Source organism: Urtica dioica, chromosome 7, assembly GCF_054948205.1.
Source record: "Urtica dioica subsp. dioica isolate 48M chromosome 7, U.dioica_male_clone48M_v1_H2, whole genome shotgun sequence".
Lineage (NCBI taxonomy): Eukaryota > Viridiplantae > Streptophyta > Magnoliopsida > Rosales > Urticaceae > Urtica > Urtica dioica.
The window spans coordinates 48,899,430-48,922,568 of record NC_142762.1 but is presented as its reverse complement, the minus strand read 5'-3'; the positions used below and the strand labels follow the sequence as shown (position 1 = coordinate 48,922,568).

Here is a 23,139-nt window from a genome sequence, read left to right as displayed (position 1 = left end):
AGTTGAGGGGGCAACAATGTAATTTACACCCGAAAATAAGATTCAAAAGGGTAAAGTCCTAAAGAATTAACATGTAATTCGAGGACTCCGATGGTCCGATCCCCCAAGAGTCGGCCCTATCATTTATTGTTCCTTTACCTTACACAATATAGACTCTCTTCTCTCTAGTGGGATCTTCTCAACCGGTGTCGAATAACCCAACAAAAATATTATAAGAAACTCATTGCTAAAAGAAAATATGTGGTGTATTAAAAGTAAATTATGTTTAAAATTAATAGAAAGTGCATAATATGCTAAAAAAAAAAACAAAACAAAAATTTATTAGGGCAATTGAGATGGGCTACATAGGCCTAGTCAATTTTCCCGCCCAAAACTAAGTTCTCAATTGGTTTCCCTCCGGAGAAGAGACGGAACGCCGAAGAGAGAAGAAGATGGTGAGTGGAACTACTCAGACCTCCAACTGTAAGCCTAAGACGAAGAATGTATTCCACATCGGAGGCGTACAGGTGGAATTTCCGTACAAGCCGTACGGGACACAGCTGGCGTTCATGGGGCGAGTGATCTCCACGCTCGATCGGCGCTGCCACGCGCTCCTGGAGTCTCCCACCGGAACCGGCAAATCCTTGTCCCTGCTCTGCTCGACGCTCGCCTGGCAACGCAGCTTCGCCGCCAAAATGGACCGCCCAGACCCGAAGGCCATGACCGACCCGCTCGATCATGGCGGCGGCTTCGTCCCCGACCAAGAAGACGACATCGAAGACCACTCGCCTTCTTCTCTCCAAACCAACCGTGAGTCCTTTAACCTTCAACCATTGGCTGATTGTTCAGGTTTTAATTTTTTTTTTTTTTTTTTTTTATAATCAAAGGCACAGTAGCGCCAGAATCTGGCAACACTGCAGAAACAAAGACAAGTCAAAAGAAGAAAAAGCCCCCAACCATTTATTACGCATCGTAAGTAGGGTGGTGTTTGTTTTTCATATACATACAATGCCACTATTGGGTTTTGCTGTAAAAGGAATCTCTTGTTGTGTTGTCTTCTTAAGGAGGACACATTCGCAGATTTCCCAGGTGGTCCGCGAATACCGGAAAACTAATTATCGAGTCCCAATGGCAGTTTTGGTACGCTCCTCGTCTTCTTGCTCCTTTCAAACTCTTACAAAGCACAGCTGATTATAAAATGCTGAAATGCATTGTGTAATTTCTCTAGGAGAGACTGTGATATATTGTTCAAAACATGAGAGATTAGATTTTAATGGTTTGGTGTACGTGTCTCCTTTATGTTGCAGGCCTCAAAAAAGCATTACTGTACTAATCCAGATGTACGTGGAAAACCTAATGTCGATGAACAATGGTACTCTCATTTTAATCTCAAAGATTGACCTTGAGTTTCCTTTTCAAGTACTAGTGTCTTAAAATTGTCATTTAAATTGCCAGCAAGGTGCTTTTGAGTAAAAAAAACCCGCAATGCCGTGAATTCAAGTGAGTTATTATGCTTCTTTTCCCATGATTCTAATTCTTGACGCATTAGTAACTTGACGTGGAAGTGACCATTTTTTTTGTTGCAAGTAGAAATCACAGCGCGGTGAAGTTCCATCCATCCCTTCAGAGAGGAGGTTGCCATGAAGTTCATGACATTGAAGATCTCGTTAAAGTTGGAGAAGCTGTGCAGGGTTTGCATCGTTTTGAGCACACAAATGAACATCTTCTACTTTGCCCTTTCTATTAAATGTTCCAATTTCTCTTCTCTTATAGGCTGTTCCTATTACGCGGCGCGTTCCATGGCGAGGGATGCGAATTTGGTTTTCTGCCCGTACAATTACATTGTGAATCCAGTTATAAGAGGTGCAATGGAAGTAGATATCAAAGACGCAATAGTTGTTTTAGACGAGGCTCAGTATGTTACACCCCTTCATCTGTATATACTGTTGTGTTCTATTATTGTTGTTTTTTTTGTCAAAAGTTCTTTATTCCCAACTTAACAAAGTGAGATTACGGAATTTTGTGAACTTCAGTAGCTTAGAGCAAATTCAGGATTTTAAACGTGCTAAGAAAACACTAACTTGAATTTAATGGAGTTGTAAATTGTGCTTTATAGCAAATTGAAATTTTAGGGTAAATTGACATTCTACTATGGCTTATTTCCTTCCTATAATATGCAAGTTAAGTTATGTGTAACATAATGTCAAAGTTCTTGCCCAAATAAACCGCCTTGTTTATATGTTGCAGCAATATGGAAGATATTGCTCGTGATGCCGGTAGTGTGGATCTTGACGAAGAAACTTTGTTTCGTAAGTCACAAACACATCTTTACTATTTCCATTGGCTGAATTGGCTGTTGTAACATATTTTTTTTATATACTTGTTAAAAAGAATTGGACAAAGAATTGGAGTTGCTCTGTGAAGTAGAAGATATATACCCACCATTGTATGAAATGACACAGGTGCGCTCTCATGCACTTTACGCACAGTTTTCTGGTGCAATATTCATTCTACTGTTACTAATAACTGCTGCATGAAATAAACAGGGCATCATAAGTTGGATTGACCGCCGGAAAAGTATGCTAGTAAAGCGCGACTTTCAACTTTATGTATCTTGGTAATTAGATCCACCTGAATAGTTTTTCTGTTAAATTTTCCTTCGTGCTTGATTTCTATTGAATGCCTTATTCTTATAGCTGTTAACAAGATTCGGCTTGTTCTTTTTAAGCATCATTATAACAATTTTGTGACCATTATTCTGCTGCAAAGTTTATTTTTAAAATATAAATGACTTTTAACTATTTTTATTTGGATCAAGGGCTCATTTTGTATTATTCATTACAACCCTCCAAGTTTCTATTTTACTTATTTTGAAATGGCTAACGATTGCACTTTTTGTTGCTCATATCTATTTTTGGTGCTCTATTGCCGCTATATTCCATAGCTGGACTGGTGATAAGGCTTTGAGAGAGCTGGAAGAAGCAAGTATCTTTCAAAATTCATTTCAAGTTTTGCTTGGCTGTGCCATAAAGGTATGTCTAAGTAACATGCCCATCCAAGTTTTACTTTCTCCATGCTCAATTATAAGGTAATTCTTTTTTTTTTTTTTTTTTTTTTTTTTGTTCAGGCAGTTCAAGCTGCTTCAAATTTAGAGGAAGAGATGGAAAATGTGCCACATATAACTGGCATGGCCGTGAAGACATTAGAAGGTAATCCTAGAATATTCTAACATAGCGTGCTAATTGTCCTTATTATTCCCTGCTAATGCATTGAGACTATAATTTCATATAATTTGCAGGACTTTTCGCTGCTCTGACTTATTTTTTCTCAAGAGATGGGTCTCATATATCCGATTATCAGCTTGCTTTACAAAAACATATGATAAAAGATGCTGGTAAGTAGTAAAAAGAGCAATGTTTGTCTTAATACTATAGTGATTGTCGAATATTTGCAATAGTATCTTTTGTTTTATGTATTGCTGATATTTTAGTCATGCTCAAGCATGTGAACTCTTTCCCAGTATCTAAGAACCTCGGATTAAATTGTTCGTACGGGGCTAATTTCATTCTCTATAAATTTATATGAACGATAAATTGGATTACGGATGGTGTTTTTATTTTCTTCCAAAATAGTCAACCAATGTATGAAGGTTGTTGTGATATTTTTATTATATCCAAACTAAAACATGCATTGATGATTTTTGATAGGGAGAGCTACAGATGAATGGACACATACGCTTAGTTTATGGTGCTTGAATCCTGCTGTGGTGTTTAAAGACATTGCTGAGCTATCTTTATCCGTCATTTTGACTTCAGGGTAAAGTGACTTCTTATCCATTTTAATTTGTTTTTCCCTCGTTCGTTCCTCGAGCTTTGTGTGCTAGCATGTTGCACCATTATTACTGAATGTTTCTGCCACATAGTAAAGATGAAGTGCTAATGTAATATACAATTCTTCCTTGTAGTTTTGCTCTTTTATTCTTTCTATTTTATTTTTAAAAATAATTCCCTTTTTTGTTGTTGCAATTAGGACATTGTCTCCGATGGATTCTTTTTCATCTGAACTTGGTGTTCAATTCGGAACGAGTCTCGAGGCTCCGCATGTTATTGATGTTAATTCTCAGGTAGAATGCAACGGTTTGTTTGTTTCCCTTTTTGGTTTTTATATCTTTTAATTGGTTGCATAGGTATGTTGATTGATTCCAATGTCGTAATCCACCCCCTTCAGGTTTGGCCTGCTATAATATCTACCGGTCAGAACAATTTACCACTGAATGCAAGTTATAGAACAGCACATGAATATGATTTCCAGGTATCAGTGGAACTTAAACCATTTTCTAAAAAGCAGGCTCACTTGATCTTATTTTTCAATATTAATTTGTTAATTATCTTCAAGGATTCATTGGGAAAGTCCTTGGAAGATATTTTTAGGATTGTGCCAGGTGGCTGCCTAGTGTTTTTCCCGAGCTATAAGCTTATGGAAAAACTAAGCAAGCGATGGTGTGAAACAGGCCAATGGTCTCAATTAAATTCAGTCAAGCCCCTTTTTGTGGGTAAGATTTCTCTTTGATTCTTGCCTTATAGCCTTTTTCTTGAGTTTGAGTTTAATTGACTTTGCAACTGTGTATGGTCTTACTTATTTGAGTGGTCGTTTAAAAATTGGCTTACGTAGAGCCAAGAGGAGGAAACCCAAATGATTTTGAGTCTGTGTTGAGCGGTTATTATGATGCTATTCACGGCGTTAGTAAACCTGTTCCCGGGAGAAGAAAAAGAACAAAAAAATTAGAGAACTCCTATCACTTTGCAACTAACAGCACTTCAGAAGGAGCTGCTCTTTTAGCTGTGTGCCGAGGAAAGGTGTTTCCATATCCTCTTTTAAATTTCAGTAATAGTGTCCATTTGAATGTCAAAAATAAAAGGGACATTGCATTCTATTAAATTTCATTTGCAAGTTAACACAGCTCAAACGTCAGGTCAGTAAGGAGACATGGTTTACACTCTCTCAGTTGCTCTTGTATTGATTCAGGTTTCAGAAGGGATTGATTTCTCTGACAACCATGCACGCGCAGTTGTATCCTTTGTTTCGGTGCATTTTATTTTATTTTCCACTTATCTTCCATGAATTTGGGTAGGTCTCTATGCTAAACATACCTGTAGTTTGGTGCATAAAGCTGGTTTTTTTTTCGTGTTTCCGAGCTATTTAATTAAATACTTAGTTATATAATTAGAACGTGGATGTTCAATAATGCGATCCTTGACCAAGTTTCTCAATAAATTATCATAGATAATTGTTGGCATACCATTCCCGAACGTGTAAGCTTTTTCATTTCTTGTCTTTTACCTAAACTAGGAATTCATGCACGCTATTCCTGCTAATTGTTTTAAATTTCTCAGACATGATATTCAAGTTGATCTAAAAAAGAAATACAACGATACTTATAAATCATCGAAAAGCCTACTAAGTGGGAGCGAGTGGTATTGTTACCAAGCATTCAGAGCTCTGAATCAAGCTGCAGGACGTTGTATTCGCCACGAGTCTGATTATGGCGCCATAATATTTTTAGGTCAGTTTTTAACTCTTAACTTATAATTTATGAACTCTGAGTTGATTTTTGAATTTCAGGTTTCTCTAGATATTCCAAATACAGAATGACTAATTTAATTTCTATTATGTCTATGTTGCTGGTGAAAATATACGGATGTGCTTTGGTGTGCGTTGTGGTCGAGTAGATGAACGTTATCGAGAAGCAAGGAATAGAGCATATTTGTCCAAATGGCTTAGGAACTCTGTTAGGAAGTATGACAGTTTTGACTTGTCATTACAAGCATTACAATCATTTTTCAGCAATGTCAAGGTCCTTATTTCACCCACTCTCAAAGCTTAAATATGGTTTTCACTTTTTGCTCTTATCTGATGGGTGAAGAATTATTTTTGACAAAATAATTTCAGGAACGAGTGAACAAGAATATGGCCGATTCCTTGGAAAATTCTGTTAGTAACAATGACAATGTGCCTTGTAGCAGTCAAAGTAAAGGGTATTTGGAAAAGCAGGATAATGAGCAGCTTCGACAAAAACAGCCTTCTTTGGCCCAATGCATTAACTCTTTTACAAACAAGTCCCAAGCTGATCAAAAAATAAAAGAAGATGCCTACCTTTGCAGTTCTCAGGATGGTACGAGGTAAAAAAAATATAATATCCTCAACTCAGTATTATTTTAAGCTAGTTGACGACCAAATCAAACTCTGCTTCTGTGTTATGAGCTCAAATTTGTTTAGCTTTGGAGGTTTTATATTCAGGGGCAGGGCCATACAAATGTTCGTAGGCTTGCAATAAATTATGCTTTGTTTTTAATTTTCGGGTTCGGGATTCTTAAACGGCTAATTATAGGAAGCCGACTTGCAGGTATGACAAAGCTTTACCCTTTGAAGATCCGGAAGTATCGATTGTGAATGAGACACCATTCATAGAAGGAAGTGTTACAACAGGAAGTCCAGTTTCGTACTCTTCAGATGTCTCGAATCGCTTCTCATCAAATCCGTATTTCACTTGCAATAAAAGCTCCGGAAAGTTCCAGTCCGTGGATGAAGCCACGCCTCCAAAGGACGCTGCTCTGAAAACAAGTATCTCAACCCTTGAAATGGAATCGTCTCTCGGCATGAGCGTCGACTCATGCTGTCAGAAGCGGAGAAAGTCCGTTTCGTCTCCTGTGACGTGCCTCAACAAAGAACCAGATGTTTCAGGGACCCCATTGCCCTACGGAGACGTAAGTCGAAAGATTGATTTTGATGCGAAGCCAAACTTTGCAAGTGTTCCAACGAAGCTCGATTCGGGTGTTTCTGCAATGAGCAAGAGGCTGCATATTTGTTGCCGACTCTGCAAAACTCCTTTAGGGCTTTCGAAAAACGAGCAGTTTGTGATGTGTGATTCGATATGTTCATCAAAATCCCATTTGGAATCTCTCCGGAATAGGATCTTAAAAGGTCACCAGATGGGTGCGTCGGAAGGAATTTGTGTGCTCGTAACAGAGATGACGTCGATTGAAGAGCAAATATGGAAGACAAAGGTGGAAGATGGTGTTTGGTGTGAGAAAGACGGGTGCGTTTACAACACGGTTATGTGCCCCTTCTGCCCGCACCATCACCTCCTCGGAGTAAACATCGTCGCAACCGATGCATCAAATGCTCATCTCCTTAACAAGGCACGTGATGTTGCTCTTATATTTACGTGATGTATATCTGCAATCTTACATTCACTTATTTGTCCACCAGATCATGTTATATGAGGATCAACTGAAAATCATAAATCCTGAAGCATCCAATTCAGAGCCTAAAAAGGAGGAGGTATGTCATATTTGGTCTTCCTTAGAGTTGGTGGGAATGGAATGGTTTGGTTTGAGTGACAAGGAATGGCATTTTGTAGGATGTGAGTAGGAATGCAGCAAACTGCTTTGATAGATTTGCATACAAGCCGCAACACAATTCAAGTGGAGGTTGGATTACCACAAAATCAAAGGTAACCAAATCAATGAGAATTTTTTTATGTCATGATGTCAGTGTGATCTGTGCTTTTGCTGCTGCTGCTCTCTTTATCTCTCTATTTTTTCTTCTGGGTTGGTGCAGTTGAGACTCCCAAAGAGAGGTCGGCCCTAGAATTTGTGTCCATAATCTCTCTTACACATGTTTGTTTTATTCATATGCTATTTTGCACATTAATACTGATTCTGAATATGATGGTTGGCCACAATCCCAATAAAAGGCCACTCTATTTCATCACTTGTTCCTGCCTATTGTAACTTTTAACTAAGAATAATTCTCTAACTGCCACGTTATCAATATGATGAGCCGAGAGAGTTCATGAGTCAATGTGAGAGTAGCTGCCGCCAGCATGGAGGCCTCGACCAGGGGTGTCATGCTATCAACCTGACGAGCCGCGCAAACATGACGCGGTCTCGGGAGAGAGAGACTAAGAATTGAGAAATTGAGGGAGTTCTAAAGAGCACGTAGGACAATGGTATATTTGTAAATAGGGTGCTTGCTTCCACGCACGTAGAAATATATAATTTATTCCTAGAAATGATCTATGTAATTCTAAGAATAAATGGAATTCCTAATAGCCAATCCATGTTTTGATCTAATCGTTTTCTTCAATTGAATAGGTAATAGAGGAATATAGAGTCAGGAGTAGTTAAAACCGAATGATAAATTTGTGTAGGGTAGCTTTATGCACAAACAAACAACTACTTGGCAAGTATATATCGAAAAGCAATAAATCATAGAGAGAGAGCAGAGTGATATGAAGAGAAAGAGGAGAGAGAGTTGTAAGATGTGCTAAAAAAGATGGTGATATTGAGGCTAGGAGTCAAATGAGGGAGGCCAGGCTGGGAAGGGGAGGTGGAGCTCGTAGTCACTTTCGATCTCCGACCAACTCACGAAATCCTGCAAACAGACACATACCCATAAAGTTATGGCTGTATGTATTTAATTTAATTAATTTTGTAGTGACCTGAGGAGGAAGAGAAGGAGGTGGTGGGTTGGGGGGCTTTCGCTTGGAACGGGCACGCCTGTTCTGGAACCAGTTGTAGACGTTGGTCTCCGATATTTGGCCGTGCTGCGACAGCTCTGCCCTTATTTGCTTGATCTTCTGCTTCGTCGGAGTCCCGTTTCCCTGCTCGTATATCCGCTCAAGCATCCCCAGCTGCTGCGCTGTCGGAGACCACCGCTGCCTCCCAGGACTTATTCCAATTCCGCCGCCGAGAAAGTGGTGGTGCTGTTGCTGCGCCGCCATGGAGCTGTGCATGCTCGCAAGCTGGTCCGAGATTATGGCATACGCTGAGATCTGATGCCTCAGCACCTCCAACTGCTCTTCGCTCATCACTCTCGTCGTTCCTTCATTCCTCTCCATCTTCACAACAATCAACAAACCACTCCAAACGAAAGAAAGAGTCTTGTACCACATTCAACGTCGCCAATCACGCCAACTTCCCTTTTTTATATTTGTTTTTATGCCGCCCACTTAACTCTTTCTCCAAATAATCTATTACTTTTTCTAGTCAACTTCCTTCTTAAATTGCTAGATTCTTTCCAATAACAATATTAACTGCTTTCCAAATCAGCAATTGCCATAAAATTCTTCTATACGATAGTCTGACCAAAAATAAACTACTTTCTACCAACTTCGATTTTTACAACGGTAACAAAAAGGGAGCAGGGAAGATAGAAATATGGATTAGAATGTATTCGCTGAATTTGTAACCTTGGCGTGCATACATGACATTACTTGCGCACATATAATCTAGTTAAGATATAAAGCTCATTAATTTTGTCGTTACACCGATAGTCGGGTCAAATTACGCCAAGCTGGTCCCCCAGCACCAATAATGTCAAGATAACAATCTAGAGGCTTCAGCACTTTACGAGCTTTACCATTTAAAATTTAGATCAGCAAACAGTCCAAGTAAAACTATTTAGACGCTGAGAAAAGAATGCATCAAGTACATACAACTTTTGTTACATCACGTACACCATTATCCACGTTGTCGAGATTTGCCCTAGAGTACTAAATGAATGTTTAAAGGATAGAGAAAAATCAAATTGAAAATTCAGCTAAAAGTCGGTATCTCAATTATTTCCGTTTCATAGAATTTAGGAAATTTACATCATATTCATTATTATGCACACATTTGGAAAAATGTAAACCAAATCAAAAATAAAAACCTGACAAAAGTGGCATTAACAATTTTTTTGGATATCAGTTGAGCGGTGCGATCCATACAAAACAAAGAGTAGAGTAATCTAAATTCAACATAAATAAAAGCCGATTAACAGAACGTGGTAAAAGATGATGAGATAGTGAACGAGTTACTATGAAAGAAGACAGTTGCTCTACAAAAGACAGGAATCAGCTAGCTAGTCATCATTAGACTTGACAAAGTACAAGTCTCCCTTTCTGTAGCTATAAAATTTCAAAAGCCCAAAATCAGGTGGACCAAAAAGGGAGAGCAACGCAGTAGAATTATATTACTTCCGGGGGAAACAAAACAATAATAAAGAGGGATCAACAATTAACAGTCAAACCAAAGCAATGACATAGTTTGACAGCCCTACGTGACCACTACACTATCGCCACGGCCTACTCGTCATCATCGTCCTGCAAATACGTGGTAAATCAGAATGAACACAACGAGCCAAACACCAATATCAGCAAATTGAATTCAAAGAAACATCGGAAACAAACCTCGTCGCTGCCATCCTCGTCTGCTTCTTCTTCGTCGTTCACCTCTGACGACTTGTCTGATCCATCTTCATCAGCTGCGTTCACACCTTCAGCCTGGTCCATGAACACTATTAGATAGATACACAACAAACACACAAACCTCAAAACTACTATTCAGAACGAACTATCACCTGTCGTTTGTTGTAAGCAACCATTTCCTTCTCATAATCAGCCTTTCTTTTTTCTGCCTTGGCAACATATGGAGCCTTGTCCTGTTTAATTTATTTATTAAAATTTTGATTAAGTTTTCAACCAACAAATCATAGTGCAAACCAAAGCGACTTTTGTAGGTTCTATGCTTAAGCACATACTGATTCAGACATGGTTTTCCATTTAGCTCCAGCAGCTTTGCCAACCTAATACAGACATATGACAGATGAAGAAGAAATAATCATTTCACCATCGACTTTATTTCATTCCAAAAAAATTAAACAGTGCCAAGAGGAATATTTACTTACAGCTGACACTGCTTTGTTGTTAGGATTTTCCTTGTTGAATTGCTTCCTGAATTCCTCCCTGAAACGAGTCGGCGAAATTTAATTGCTGATGTATTCAATTGCAGATCATTTGTTCAAGAGCTACAAGGGAAAAAGTCCAGTAACCTAGTAGACAACAATTTCTCTTGTATTTACAAGCCATGAGAGCAAATACGAAACATTTTCGCTTCCTAGGACGCTCTTTACTATGTTTGATATATCACATGAAGATTTCCTTGCGTATATTTTAAAATCTTACATGAAGACAAAAAAGGCACTGGAAGGCCTTTTAGGCTTGTTAGGATCTTTCGCAGCCTTCTTACTCTTCCTCGCAGCAGGTTTCGTCTGCTTCTTATTCACAGCTAGCCTGAAATCACAATCGAAAATATACACTGTATTATCAGATCTGATACGGCTTTATGGACACGAAAACAGATTTGAATCAGGAATCGAAAAACTCTATTTCATTTCGAAGAAGAAAACGCACTTGGCATCGGCCTTCTTCGATGTCGATTTTCCTCCTTTCATGGCGAAATCTGAAATTTTAAAACGTATTAGAGTTTAATCACAGCGAAAATTGATCGAAAATTGAAAATAGTGCGAGAGTACCTGCTTGGTAAGTGAGCTAGGGTTAGGGTTTGAAGGAAAATGAGATAGGAATTGGAGAGAGCGAATTATACGGAGTGTGAAGGGAGTTAGAGGGACTGTAGAAAGGGAGAGAGATATTATTGAGATCTTTTCCTATATTTTTTTCCCTGGAAATTGAAATTCAATTGCGAACGAAATGAAAATTTTGGGGTTTTAGGCGGGATTTTAAATTTTATGCCACGTCATCGATCCGAGAGGTGTCTCTCTATTGGTTAATTCTGCGCCTTGCATTAACGCTTTTCGTTCTTCATTCTCTTGTGTTTTCCTTTGTGCTTGTTCTTGTATTGTATTTCTCTAATTTTGTGTTGCATTATTATTCTTTTTAGAGTGTTTTTTTCCCTTTCTTTTTCTTTTGACATTTGGACGTGGAAACACCTTATAAAATATAAAAATCTTTAGGAAAAAAAAACACCTTGTGAAATTGTTGAGGGAAAATAGTATACGAATTAGTATACTTTTAAACACTTTTTTTTAGCAGTGATATTAAAAATTAGAATTATTTTTTTGTATCGTCCATAAAATGCTCTTTTTGGTAGATGTTGGAATGAAAAGTTATGCCACTTTATTATGCCTTTCTTTTATATACTAAAAGTAAAACAACAACAAAGCATTTATATCATTGTTCTCAATTCTCTCAACTTATAGAGTACCCTTAATTACTATCATTTCCAAATTTCTCGACTAACAATTAATACATATAGCCTTAGCCTTTTTGTAACACTAAATTATTTGTACGCGATATTTCTATCAATATGAATATGATGAGCATTGAGCTATTTTAATTTCCTTACCCGTAATAAATCTTTTATTTCTAACGTATTCGTTCTCTTACGTTCATATTTCTAAATCGATGAACGTGATTATATAAAGATTACGAAATTAAATTGAGTCCTTGTACTGAATTATGAATTTGAGGTATAACATTACTTAGTAGTATAAATCATATTTTTCGTGATTTGTGTGGATATTCTATTCGGGATATATAAAAACTTGATAACCTTAGATATTATCAATGATGCTTTTTTCTTTAAAGAAGAAAAATGATGGATATCTGTGAGAATAATAGTCTTTAATTTGAAGCTTAGTTAGCGTGAGTGTGTATGTGTGAAGTGTAGATGTGTTGTGACTTGTGAGTAGAAAAGAAGAGTGAATAGAATTGGGCCCGAAAAAGAGGTGAGCCCAAGAGTGAGGGCTTTTCCTCCAACGGACTCTTTGTTTCTCTGTTGTGATACTCTGCACCACCACCAGCTGGTACACAACTAATCTCTTTTTTTCATTTTCATTTTTATCAACTCTTTAAAACAAGGGATGCATTATGAATGTGTATGTAATGAACCAAGTGCGGAGCATACATGCCTATCACCACCACTAGAAATGTGGTTGATATCGAATGCAAACTAAATTAAGATTTGACTCATTATTTATTATTGCATTTTGTTTCTCCACCCACATCTCTAGGTTGTTTGGCAATGCCCATTCCAATGGATTTTTTCCATTTTGATGCTTCTTTTCTCCTTTTTTTTTTTTCTTTTTCAGAAACATCTTTCAATTTAAAATAGAAAGATTTCATTCCACGTCATTATTATAAGGGTGAATTTTCGAGTTCAAGCTCGTCCCACGTCTCAAGGTATTTCTCTGTCTCCTAATATTTGTTGTAAATCTAATTTTCTCATTATACTGTCAATAAAAAAATAATATAAAGGTAATTATAATGCTCCTTTTTTGTTTTGTCTACCCGAACACTTCTCTATTATTAACAGAATGGAATGTTAGAACCATTAAGCTCCGTTTGGAACCCGAAAAATAGGTGGGAAATGAAAATGGAAATCCCTCATATTTTATTTAGGTTGTTTGGATTGAAAAAAATATGGTGGAAAAAAATATGATGGAAAATGCGAGGGAAAGTGTATAACTAAAATGAGGATTTCATTTTCCTTCGAAAATCAAATGGAAAATGAGAATCTCTCCAGATTTGTCTATGAGGGGATCACATTTGTGTGTCTCGTCCAGTGACGTAGCCAGAAAAGCTCAAATTTGTATATTTTCACATTTGTATATTTGAAAAAAAAATATTTAGAGGGGCTAATTAAAAAACAAAATTCATGGTAAAAATGATATTTTTTTTTAAATGAGTCAAACGTGTAAATTTTTAGGGTAAAAAATGTAAAACTTTTTTAAAAAAATGGGAAAAAATGGTAAATAAAAAATATTTGAAGGGCTAATTAAAAAAATTCATGGTAAAAATGAATTTTTTTTAAAAAAATGGGTCAAAAGCATAAATTTTTTAGGGTAAAAATGTAAAACTTTTTAAAAATGGGCAAAAGATGTAAATAAAAAAAAATTAGGGGGGCTAATTAAAAAAAATTCATGGTAAAAATGAATTTTTTTTTAAATGGATCAAAAGCGTAAATTTTTAAGGGTAAAAAATGTAAAACTTTTCCAAAATGGGCAAAAAATGTAAATAAAAAAATTTGAGGTGGGTTGGAGCCCACACTGGACCTGAGTTAGCTTCGTCCCTGGTCTCATCGTTACTTTCCCGTCAATTTTCTCTCATATTTTCCATGACTTTCAAACACAATTAGAATTTTGACTTTTTTTATTATTTTCTTTCACATTTTCATTTTCTCTATTATTTTCAGTTTCTCTCTTATTTTCTAGGTTCCAAACGGAGCCTTAAGGATATAAATTTCTGCTAGAGCGGAACGAATATTTTCATTCGAGGATCGGAAATTGTCGCATAAGAAACCAATCTTCATCAACTATTAATGCCCCACCCATTTTAGCATTTAAAATTTAGTTTGTGCAATACGTTAATAGATTTACAATGGAAATCTTGAAAGCATGATATATATCATGGGATAAATGACTACTTATCTCAAAATTTTGATATCTTGGCTAAAATACAATTGACAAATTTCAAGTAACTTTGTTAGTTATAATTTTGAAAATTATTTTGTTGAGTTTAGATTAAGAGATGTGTTATTTATAAGGAAAATTATTTGAGGGTTGTAAATTTCTTCATTTTTGTTTACTTCAATCTCCAATGTTGCAAAATAGCTATTTTTTTTTTGGATGGTTGGATCTTCGATGTTTGAAAATTTAATGGTACATTTCCCCACCTTTTGATATGCCAATAAATTAATATGATATTATTGTTCTAAAGCGGCGAAACTAAAAAAAAAGAGAAAAACGAGAAACGTGATTGGTAAACCTGGCTTGGCGGGAGGTACCGCGTCTCCCGCTCCCGCCAAGCCCGGACTCCCGTTACCGGGACTAACGGGAGTCCCGTCCCGTTAATGAACGGGACGGTAACGGGAGTCCCGCCTAACGGGATTCGGACCCCGTTAGGCGTAAAAAAAAAATATTAAAAAAAAAATTAATGAAGTTAAATAATTAAATAAAAGGATGTAATTGAAAAGATTTTAAATAAAGTGGGTAGAAATGAAGATTTAAATGAATTTAAATAATTATATACAATGACTTAATTTGAAAATATTTTGAAGTAAATGGGTAGAAAAAAATAATAAAGAACAATGTGAAATTAAAAATGGACATCCTAAAAAACATTACTGACCCCTAAAAAGGTGTGACGGCGAGGAAAAAAAGCACCCATTTCCTCGTTAATTAATTGAAAATTTATCCCGGACAAGGGCCGGGATATCCCTTAGTTATACAAGTTAGTCTAACCATTTATGTTTACATTTGCGAAATCAACTTCAAAATCGTCAAGAATATCGAAGCACATGAATGTTTATTGTGCTCGATTTCTATGTTGAATCCAATCCTTACCGCACGTCAATGCTTCGACCATCTCCGGTTTCAAGTTACATCTTCTATCGTCGATGATGCGGCCCGCGCTACTAAAAGAAAAAAGAAATACAAAGCTGACTGTCTCAAAATAAATATATCTTCGTATATATATTAATTTTTCTATATCAAACTCACGGAAACTATCAAATTCAAAGAATTTTTTCTTAATCGTAAATTATGATTGTACGAGATGATCCAATGACACTATTGTTATGAGAACACCACGTACTAATTAAATTAGTAATTGAAAATAACTAATTCGATAAATTATTATGCATTAATTTAGTAGTTGTTCCCTGTGCGAATTTTCGATGACAATAAAACGATATGATTCAAATGTTATTTATCGTGAAGTCAATTGATATTGATTAGATTGGTCTACATATTTGTTGTTTTATAGATGACAATACAATTATATGATTCAAATGTTGTTGCTATTGTGAAGTAAATTGGTATACTATTGTCTATATATTATCATACATGAATTAATGTTGATGTGAATATACTTTATTTTCAACGTCAACCATATCGAAATTGGTCGAAAACTATCAATTGTTATACGACAATATAAATATCAATATATGACGTAACAACTCTTTTTATTCCATCATATTTTCTAATTTAAATTTATGGTTCATTTATAGTTATAATTTTATATATTTTTCCTTTTATAGTTAAAAATTGAAATCACTTTGAGTCGTAATCATTTTTATTGGGTCATATTCGTGATGGTTGTAATCGTGTTTCGTGTTAACTATTTAATAATCGTGTTAATTAGATTTTAATCGTGTTACGTAATCGTATCGTTTTGACTCATTCTCTCATTTAATCGTGTCAGCGTGTTCGATACAATTAAAAACCGACAATTCATTAAGATTCAAATATATTTTAAATCGTATTGTAACTATTTCATGTTTCGTGTGTGGACCAAATTGTCATCCCTAGAGACACGACAAGAGAAATAAAGTATCAAACGTACCTTATATATAAAAAATAAAACTTTAAGGACTAAATGCGAAATAAGAAACTGAAATATAATAGAACTGAAGGGCAAAAGCGATTCATCTCCTCGGTCTTTGATATGCCAAGTTGCCAACAAATTAATATGATATTATTATTGTTCAAAAGCGGTAAAACTAAAAAAAGAGAAAGCTGATTGGCTCAGAAAACAAAAAGAAAAAAGAAATTCCAAGGGCAGGAAGAAGAAGAAGAAGAAGAAGAGTGAGATGACGATAATGGCGAAGAAGAAGAAGAAAAAGGGCCGTCCTTCTCTCTTGGATCTACAGAAACGCTCGATCAAGAAACAGAATCAACAAAAGTTGCTTTTACAGAGACAAGACCCCAAATTTTCAAACCCTAGAGGACGAAAACGAGAGTCGGTCGCCGGAGACGAGGAAGACGAGAGGAGGAAGAAGAAGCACAAACTCCTACTCGGATTCAATTCGGGTTCGGATCCTAATCTTACCACATTGTCATTCGACGACGATCCCGATGTTTTACTCAATCATGATGCGGTGATTATCATTTCTGAAGACTCATTCGATTTCTTGTTCGATTCTTTTTTTTTTTCTTTTTCTTTTTCAAAATTCGAAAAACGCCAAAACGTTTTTTAGAATTTTAGGTTTAAGATCTCAACGTTAGATTTGGGGAATGTTTTGGGATTTCGCGCACAGAGAGAGAAGAATAAGAGAAGACAGTTTGGAGTTGGACATGTGTTTGACTCAGTTGCGTTTTTTTGGACAATTGGTATTTATATATCGATCTGCGGTTGGGTTTTTCGGTTTTTATATTCTTTCTAATTTAATTTTTTAAAATATTCGTATTGTCTTTTATTAATAATCAGGAACCCAATTAGGTTTTGGCGCAGCTTGAAAAGCTTTAATTTGTCTTTTCTATAAATTTATTATGTATAATATATATTTATATATTTTCTCAACTGTACTTGCCTCTCTGCTTCTTTGTTTGTGGGTTTTACTGGTGCTGTAGTTGGTATTATACCCCAACAAGGACAGGATATGGGTAAAATTAAATTTGCCACCATTGATGTTGGAGTTATTTTGTGCAGAGCAAAAAGGTGGTGAAAGGGACAGTCAGAAGTGTTGGAGTTGGAGATGGTAATGGTTATGTTATACATACTTATACAAGTATTTATTCAAGTCTCTGACTCTGAGGTTCAATGCTGGGAAATAATTTCCAATTATTTGTGTGGATAGGTTTGCAGGTCGAGTCGGGTCCCACTTCCACGACGCCTTTGCCAGACAAAAAGTTGTTGGTGTTCATCCTTGACAGGCTTCAAAAGTATTCTTCTTTCTTTCCTTTCCTTTTCTCGTTTTTTTCAACTGCCTTTTTATTCTTCCCTTTGAATTTTATTTCTTTATTTTTTTTTTATGTAGAAAGGACACTTATGGGGTTTTCTCCGAGCCCGTGGACCCTGACCAGGTTTATATTCTTTTTTTAATAATGATGCTATATCTATACTTGGAAGAGCTGAGTGTATGTACGACGTTTTCCAGATTCCCGATTATCATGAGATTATCGCAAACCCGATGGACTTTGGAACCGTGAGGAAGAAGCTCGATTGCGGCGCTTACGTTTATTTGGAACAGTTCGAGGTTTGTTGCTCTTGTTATATTGATCGGTCTAGTTTTGTTCATGTCTGATGTCGAGGAGATGAGCAGAAGGACGTTCTGCTGATATGTTCAAATGGGATGGAATACAACTCCGAAGACACGATCTACTTCCGACAGGTTTCGTCCTTCATCCTTATCCTTTCCTTCCTTTGTGCTTGCTTTGGGCATAGATTTGATTGTGGTTTCTGTTCAGGCGAGGTCTATTCAGGAGCTTGCGAAAAAGGACTTTGAGAATCTGAGGGAAGAAAGCGAGGACGACGACGACGATGACGGAGAAGAAGAGGAAGAGGAAGAACCTCGGAAAGTGGCCAGAAGAGGAAGGCCTCCCGGGAAGAAGACCAAAACCGAACCTTGTCCTTCTTCTCATGAAACCGTAACTCCGTCCAATAACAATGGCTACAACTTGAGAAAAGTACCGACGCCCAACAGGTTTCGCCTCTCCGAGACCGTCTCCTTCGCCCCCGAAACATGTCCCACTTGGGTTTCCGAATGGGAGAACGAGTTTCCAAGTAAGACGAGACAAACGTCAATTTCCATATTTTATTCCTTTGCTTCTCTATAGTAATTCAGTTGCGGTTGGTTTTTTCAGGTTCAGTAGTGAAGAATGTGCTGAGGTATGGAAGTAAGCGGTTTTGTGTAGATGAGAACAAACGAGACACGTATTTGAATTCGTGGGTTTCTAGAGACCAACCATCTGCATTGGCTCTCCTTGATGCACAGCAGAAGCGTTTGGTGGAGGTATTTCTTTCTTTCTCTCTTTCTTTCTTTCTTTCTCTCTTTCTTGATAGTGAATGTCACTGATTATGATGGAGAATAAATAGGTAGGCGATCCGTATGTGGGGCATAGTTATGCAAGAAGCCTGGCTCAGTTCTCAGCGGGTCTTGGACCTGTTGTTCGCAACTTTGCTTCCATGAAAATCAAAAGAATCTTGTCCGCTGGATCGTCTTCGATTATTGAGCCGAGAGATTTGTGCTACGCTTCACATGGTGCCGGTGCCTCTAACTCCGTTATCAGAGGATCGCAGAACCAAGTGGTTCCGTACTGGGGTCAACCTCAATCGGAAGAAGTCGAGGCATCCTTTGGCAAAAGAGAAGCTTTTCAAATAGGAAATGAAACCCATGGGTTTTTAGGCGAAACATCGATGTCGAATTCACAAATGTTTGATGCAGATGTCGGGTTTCAGCTCCCAACTTCGGCTGATTTAGCTTTGCAGCTAAGAATGGGATGGTAGTCTTCTTCTTACATTTTTCATTTTTCCTTATTATGGTGTACAAAAAAGAAATCAAAGGGTTGTTACATTTCCAGAAATGAGTTTGTATAGATTTTGTCCAAAAATGAAATTTCAATAGAAAGAGCACCTTTTTTTCAGTGTTTTTGTGGGCTGGATGAGCTCTTATTATCACTATCCTTTTTTTTTAAATCATTTATCTTTAATTTATTATTGAAAGTGAGAGGGATCAATTGGACCAGACTTGAATATGCAATTCCTAAATTTTCCACAAAAGAGTTTTTGGGTTGAGTTTTAGTTTTTGAGAAAACCGTATCCTGGAACTGACTTGTGGAAAGGAAGGCGAAGTTAAAAAGATGACAAGAAAAATTCGTTGACAGAAATAAAATCACGTACTGACTAACACTGTGCAGGAATCTACACGATACTCGTCGTAGTAGGCCTTATTTTCCTTGCATAAATGATAATGCTTTCACATATTGTTTTCTTTTCTTTCTTTTTTTTTATTTTTTGTTTTTCTTCATGTTAATTATATCCTTTAATTGACGAGAAAGTAAAGCGAGTACCACATAAAGTTCAAATCTTCCCTTTCCACTTTACAAAGCTTCCAACGCTACAATATGTAAATTATATGCTTTAATTGACGAGAAAGTAAAGTGAGTACCACTGTTTTTTTAATATCAAATTCTTATTCACTCGGTTGGTACGTGGGAAATAAAGGTACAGTACTTTCAAACTTGAGTTATCAAAGAATCTCCATCTATTTGCAAATCTTCAGGAAACAAGAGAAAGAAAAAGAACGATGATGGTTTCATTGCATTAGCCTTCACTATTAATTTGTTACGTTAAAATAGTACATGTCTATATAATATGTCATCAATAACTATAAGTTCATTTTAATGTGGTCGGAGTAGGATAGAGACCGAAAATAATTCAATAAAAATTCCACTACCTAGTTTCAAATTCAATCCCAACTCCCAGGTATAAAAATGTATAACGTCATAAAGAATGAAAATAAATGATGAAACAAAAAATTGGTAAGCTATCTCTGCCAAGGCATTTTATAGCCGTGGGCGTGTGGTGTGGGAGTGGCGAACCAGGTACGAGTGATGATCTTCAATCTGTGGTCTGTGACCTCACAGAACTTGGTGTCCCAACCGAGGGGCTCGATGGGGTGGGAGCCCAGGCCCGGGGTTCGGTCATTGGAGGCCATGTTGGAGCGGCGTGTCCAGTCGACCACATAGGCGGACACTCTGCGGCGGAACTTGTTGCGAAACTCGGGCCACGCTTGGTACTTGTAGTGGTTCACCACCAGCGCGCCCCTCCACGCGGTCTGCGTGCGGTAGCCGCGCCGCAGCCCGAAATGGTGGACCGCGTTCACCACCGACTCGTCCACCGCCTCCAACAGCACTATGGACTTGTGCCTCTGCTCCGCCCCTCTCCGACACGTGTACCCTTGCGTCACTCCTCCCACGGGGTGGGCCCGCTGACCCGACGGCCCGAACTCGTTGCACCGTATCGACACCTGCCCGGTCCCATCCCTCGGCATCGGCAGCAGCGCCTTGAGCATCCCTGGCGAGGGGCGCGACGAGTTGGCCCACCGCGGAGAGAACACGAACTCGTCCACGTCGACGTACATCATCCACTCGCACCACTCCTTAGCGTACACCGCCGCGTGGGAGAACCCGCCCTCCTGAGTCTTGGGCCACACCCAATACAGCGTCGTCACGTCGAACCCCTCCTCCCTCAGCTCCGAAACGACGTCTCCCAGATTGTCGTCGCTGTCGTTGTCGTACAGAATGAACCTGTCCACGCCGATTGCCGAGTGGTACGTAACCCACTCTCGCAGGAACTTCGCCGCGTTGTACACCATCGTCGCCGCGCACAATAGCTTCTTCGGCCTCCTCTGATCTAAAATGCGCCGGGGAACGTACCGCGCCACCGAAGGAACCACCAGATCGCCCTCCGACTTTATCTCCACGGACACTCGAATCGATTCATCCGACGATCCGAACGGCGTCAAATCCGGAGCCGCGCACCTGAACACCTCCTGCGACGAGGTCGTCACGGCGGTCCTAACGGCGGCGTCGGAGTGAAAGAAAACGCAGGCGAAATCCTCGGGGGGGCGATTGGCGCCCTGGCGGTGGTTGAGGCCTTTGACGAACAAAACGACGTCGTTTTCGGTTGTGAAGGAGCCGTAGACGAGGAATGTCCATCGGTAGAGCTCCGGCGTGGTGCGGCGATGAAAGGAAGGAGCGGTGGCGGCGGTGAGGAGGAGCGGCATGAGGAAGGGCCTGAGGCGGCGGACGCTGTTCGGCATGGAGCACTTGAACGCCGAGGCGTTGCCGGACGGAAGAACGCCGGAGAACGTGGCCGGTGACGTGGCGTTGTTCTGGAAGAGGCAGAAGTGAGGGTGGCGGCGGTGGTGGTGAGAGATGAGGAGGACGGTCCAATCGGGGAGGAGAACGGAGAGGGGATGAGGAGAGAGGTGGAGTTCCGGCAAGGATGTGACGCGGCGAGTGTGGGTGGGGAGAAGCGGCATTGAAGGAAGGTCTCGCCGGTGGGGCCGAGGCAGCCGGAGAGTAAAGAATGCGAACAGACCCACCACGGCGAAGGTCAGTAGAAGCTTCAGGCGGAGGCGCCGCCGCAGCATGGTCGGGTGGTGGAGAGAGAGAATATGAAATTTGGGAGTTGATACGAGACTTGGGTTGGAGAGTGAATATAGGGAAAAGCCTTGTTTTATTAACCCACCATTCTCATTTCCTTTTAAAACATCCTCGTACACAAATACAATACAAGGATTGTTCTCTTTGCTTCGTACTAATTAAACCGACACTTTCCTTATTCTTACTCTCTTTATTTCCCTTCTTCGTCTTTTACTTATTTTTTATATATATTTCCTACGAGGATACATCTTTTACAGCAAGGATTCATAGTTGAAAAACATTGAATAAAAGAAGTTTCCTAATTCTTCTCACCGTCATGCCTTCAACTCGAAATATATATATATATATATATATATATATATATATATATATATATATATATATATGGGTTTGTAAAATATTACATATGACTGATTTTGTACCACCTCAAATGCTAATACTATTTTTAGTGTAATGTTTTACATTAGATGTGATATAATTTTTACATCAAATTCGAATTTTACTTGGATAATACTACATTATATTTTACACCAAATAAAATATTTGAATAATATGTTTTTTTAATTAATTGATTTAATGTAAGTCTCATAATTATATGCCTAGTGTGAAATATAAACACTTTAAATGTTTTTTTTATTAACTTATTATATTATCATAATGCTTAAACATGTGATGTAATGTTTACATAAAATGTGTTACATCAAATTTAGAGTAATACTATTAATTTGATTTAAAAATTATAGTGAATATAAAGTTTTTGTGTTACCATTGAAGCTCTATTTATTTGCTATCATTGGAGATTGTCTAGTGAATAAATGAGTAGAGGTGGTGACGAAGAGTATCAGCGAAAGGAGTACATAAGGCAGCAAGACCATTCATGTGATGGGGTTCATTGTTAGGAACAACATTGACACCGATGAAATAAAATATAAAGAAGAAAAATCCGATGTTTGTGTAGGTACATACCTGAAAATAACTTAAAAATTGATCATGAAAAAAAAAATGGTTGGGACGATGATATTATGAGTTCGACGAAGAAACATTAACAGAGATACCGCAAATAATTTGAGATTCAAACGCAATCACCAGCCTGTATTCATATAATTGCACACTATAAATTAGGAGCGAATCAATTGATTAATATTGATGGGAAAAAAAAAAATCAAATCACGATTTGGAATAACCGCTTGCCTACGAGTGAAAAAAAAAACCACGTCATCGCTATGACTATAAATCTAAGAGATTTTAAACGTTAGCTAATTACCAAACGTTATGTTTGTTGCGGCTTACCGAACGTTAATACCATAATCGTGTAATCATTGCTTGGTTCAAGCCTACCTAAGTGAGTATAAGTGAATAGTGATTGTTTTGTGTCTTTCATGGATGATAATCGTCACTACAAAAAATACCGGTCAATAGGAAAATATA

At 38.0% G+C, this 23,139-nt stretch overlaps 5 protein-coding genes across 6 annotated transcripts; 2 read left to right on the top strand and 3 right to left on the bottom strand.

The window, feature by feature from the left end:
• The first annotated feature begins 368 nt into the window (after positions 1 to 368).
• On the top strand, positions 369 to 8,019 carry LOC149392591 (uncharacterized). Of its 2 annotated transcripts, XM_089621322.1 has the most exons (27): positions 369 to 789; positions 867 to 951; positions 1,044 to 1,119; positions 1,287 to 1,351; positions 1,435 to 1,479; positions 1,570 to 1,670; positions 1,753 to 1,894; positions 2,227 to 2,288; positions 2,371 to 2,441; positions 2,526 to 2,596; positions 2,924 to 3,011; positions 3,107 to 3,188; positions 3,278 to 3,373; positions 3,687 to 3,795; positions 4,009 to 4,102; positions 4,207 to 4,290; positions 4,375 to 4,531; positions 4,651 to 4,835; positions 5,005 to 5,049; positions 5,263 to 5,291; positions 5,373 to 5,542; positions 5,709 to 5,833; positions 5,929 to 6,158; positions 6,383 to 7,178; positions 7,249 to 7,320; positions 7,400 to 7,492; positions 7,600 to 8,019. In XM_089621322.1, the coding sequence occupies exons 1-27, from the start codon at positions 432 to 434 to the stop codon at positions 7,627 to 7,629; spliced, it is 3,561 nt and encodes a 1,186-aa protein (XP_089477448.1). In that variant the 5' UTR covers positions 369 to 431; the 3' UTR covers positions 7,630 to 8,019. The 2 variants fall into 2 exon arrangements, with proteins under 2 accessions (XP_089477448.1, XP_089477447.1); XM_089621321.1 differs by having other exon boundaries at positions 7,400 to 8,019.
• Positions 8,020 to 8,103: 84 nt separating this feature from the next.
• On the bottom strand, positions 8,104 to 9,087 carry LOC149392590 (WUSCHEL-related homeobox 8-like). Its single transcript, XM_089621323.1, has 2 exons — positions 8,483 to 9,087; positions 8,104 to 8,415 (listed from the first exon to the last, which is right to left on the bottom strand). The coding sequence occupies exons 1-2, from the start codon at positions 8,933 to 8,935 to the stop codon at positions 8,332 to 8,334; spliced, it is 537 nt and encodes a 178-aa protein (XP_089477449.1). The 5' UTR covers positions 8,936 to 9,087; the 3' UTR covers positions 8,104 to 8,331.
• A 616-nt stretch (positions 9,088 to 9,703) lies between these two features.
• LOC149392589 (HMG1/2-like protein) lies at positions 9,704 to 11,531 on the bottom strand. Its single transcript, XM_089621324.1, has 8 exons — positions 11,338 to 11,531; positions 11,216 to 11,264; positions 10,988 to 11,095; positions 10,711 to 10,768; positions 10,564 to 10,608; positions 10,384 to 10,464; positions 10,214 to 10,306; positions 9,704 to 10,126 (listed from the first exon to the last, which is right to left on the bottom strand). The coding sequence occupies exons 2-8, from the start codon at positions 11,254 to 11,256 to the stop codon at positions 10,109 to 10,111; spliced, it is 444 nt and encodes a 147-aa protein (XP_089477450.1). The 5' UTR covers positions 11,257 to 11,264; positions 11,338 to 11,531; the 3' UTR covers positions 9,704 to 10,108.
• A 4,724-nt stretch (positions 11,532 to 16,255) lies between these two features.
• On the top strand, positions 16,256 to 19,194 carry LOC149392588 (uncharacterized). Its single transcript, XM_089621423.1, has 9 exons — positions 16,256 to 16,700; positions 17,252 to 17,300; positions 17,400 to 17,484; positions 17,580 to 17,625; positions 17,700 to 17,798; positions 17,865 to 17,933; positions 18,010 to 18,325; positions 18,406 to 18,554; positions 18,638 to 19,194. The coding sequence occupies exons 1-9, from the start codon at positions 16,413 to 16,415 to the stop codon at positions 19,046 to 19,048; spliced, it is 1,512 nt and encodes a 503-aa protein (XP_089477549.1). The 5' UTR covers positions 16,256 to 16,412; the 3' UTR covers positions 19,049 to 19,194.
• Positions 19,195 to 19,876: 682 nt separating this feature from the next.
• Positions 19,877 to 21,757, bottom strand: LOC149392587 (glycosyltransferase family protein (DUF23)). Its single transcript, XM_089620493.1, has one exon. The coding sequence runs from the start codon at positions 21,696 to 21,698 to the stop codon at positions 20,088 to 20,090; it is 1,611 nt and encodes a 536-aa protein (XP_089476619.1). The 5' UTR covers positions 21,699 to 21,757; the 3' UTR covers positions 19,877 to 20,087.
• Positions 21,758 to 23,139: the final 1,382 nt, after the last annotated feature.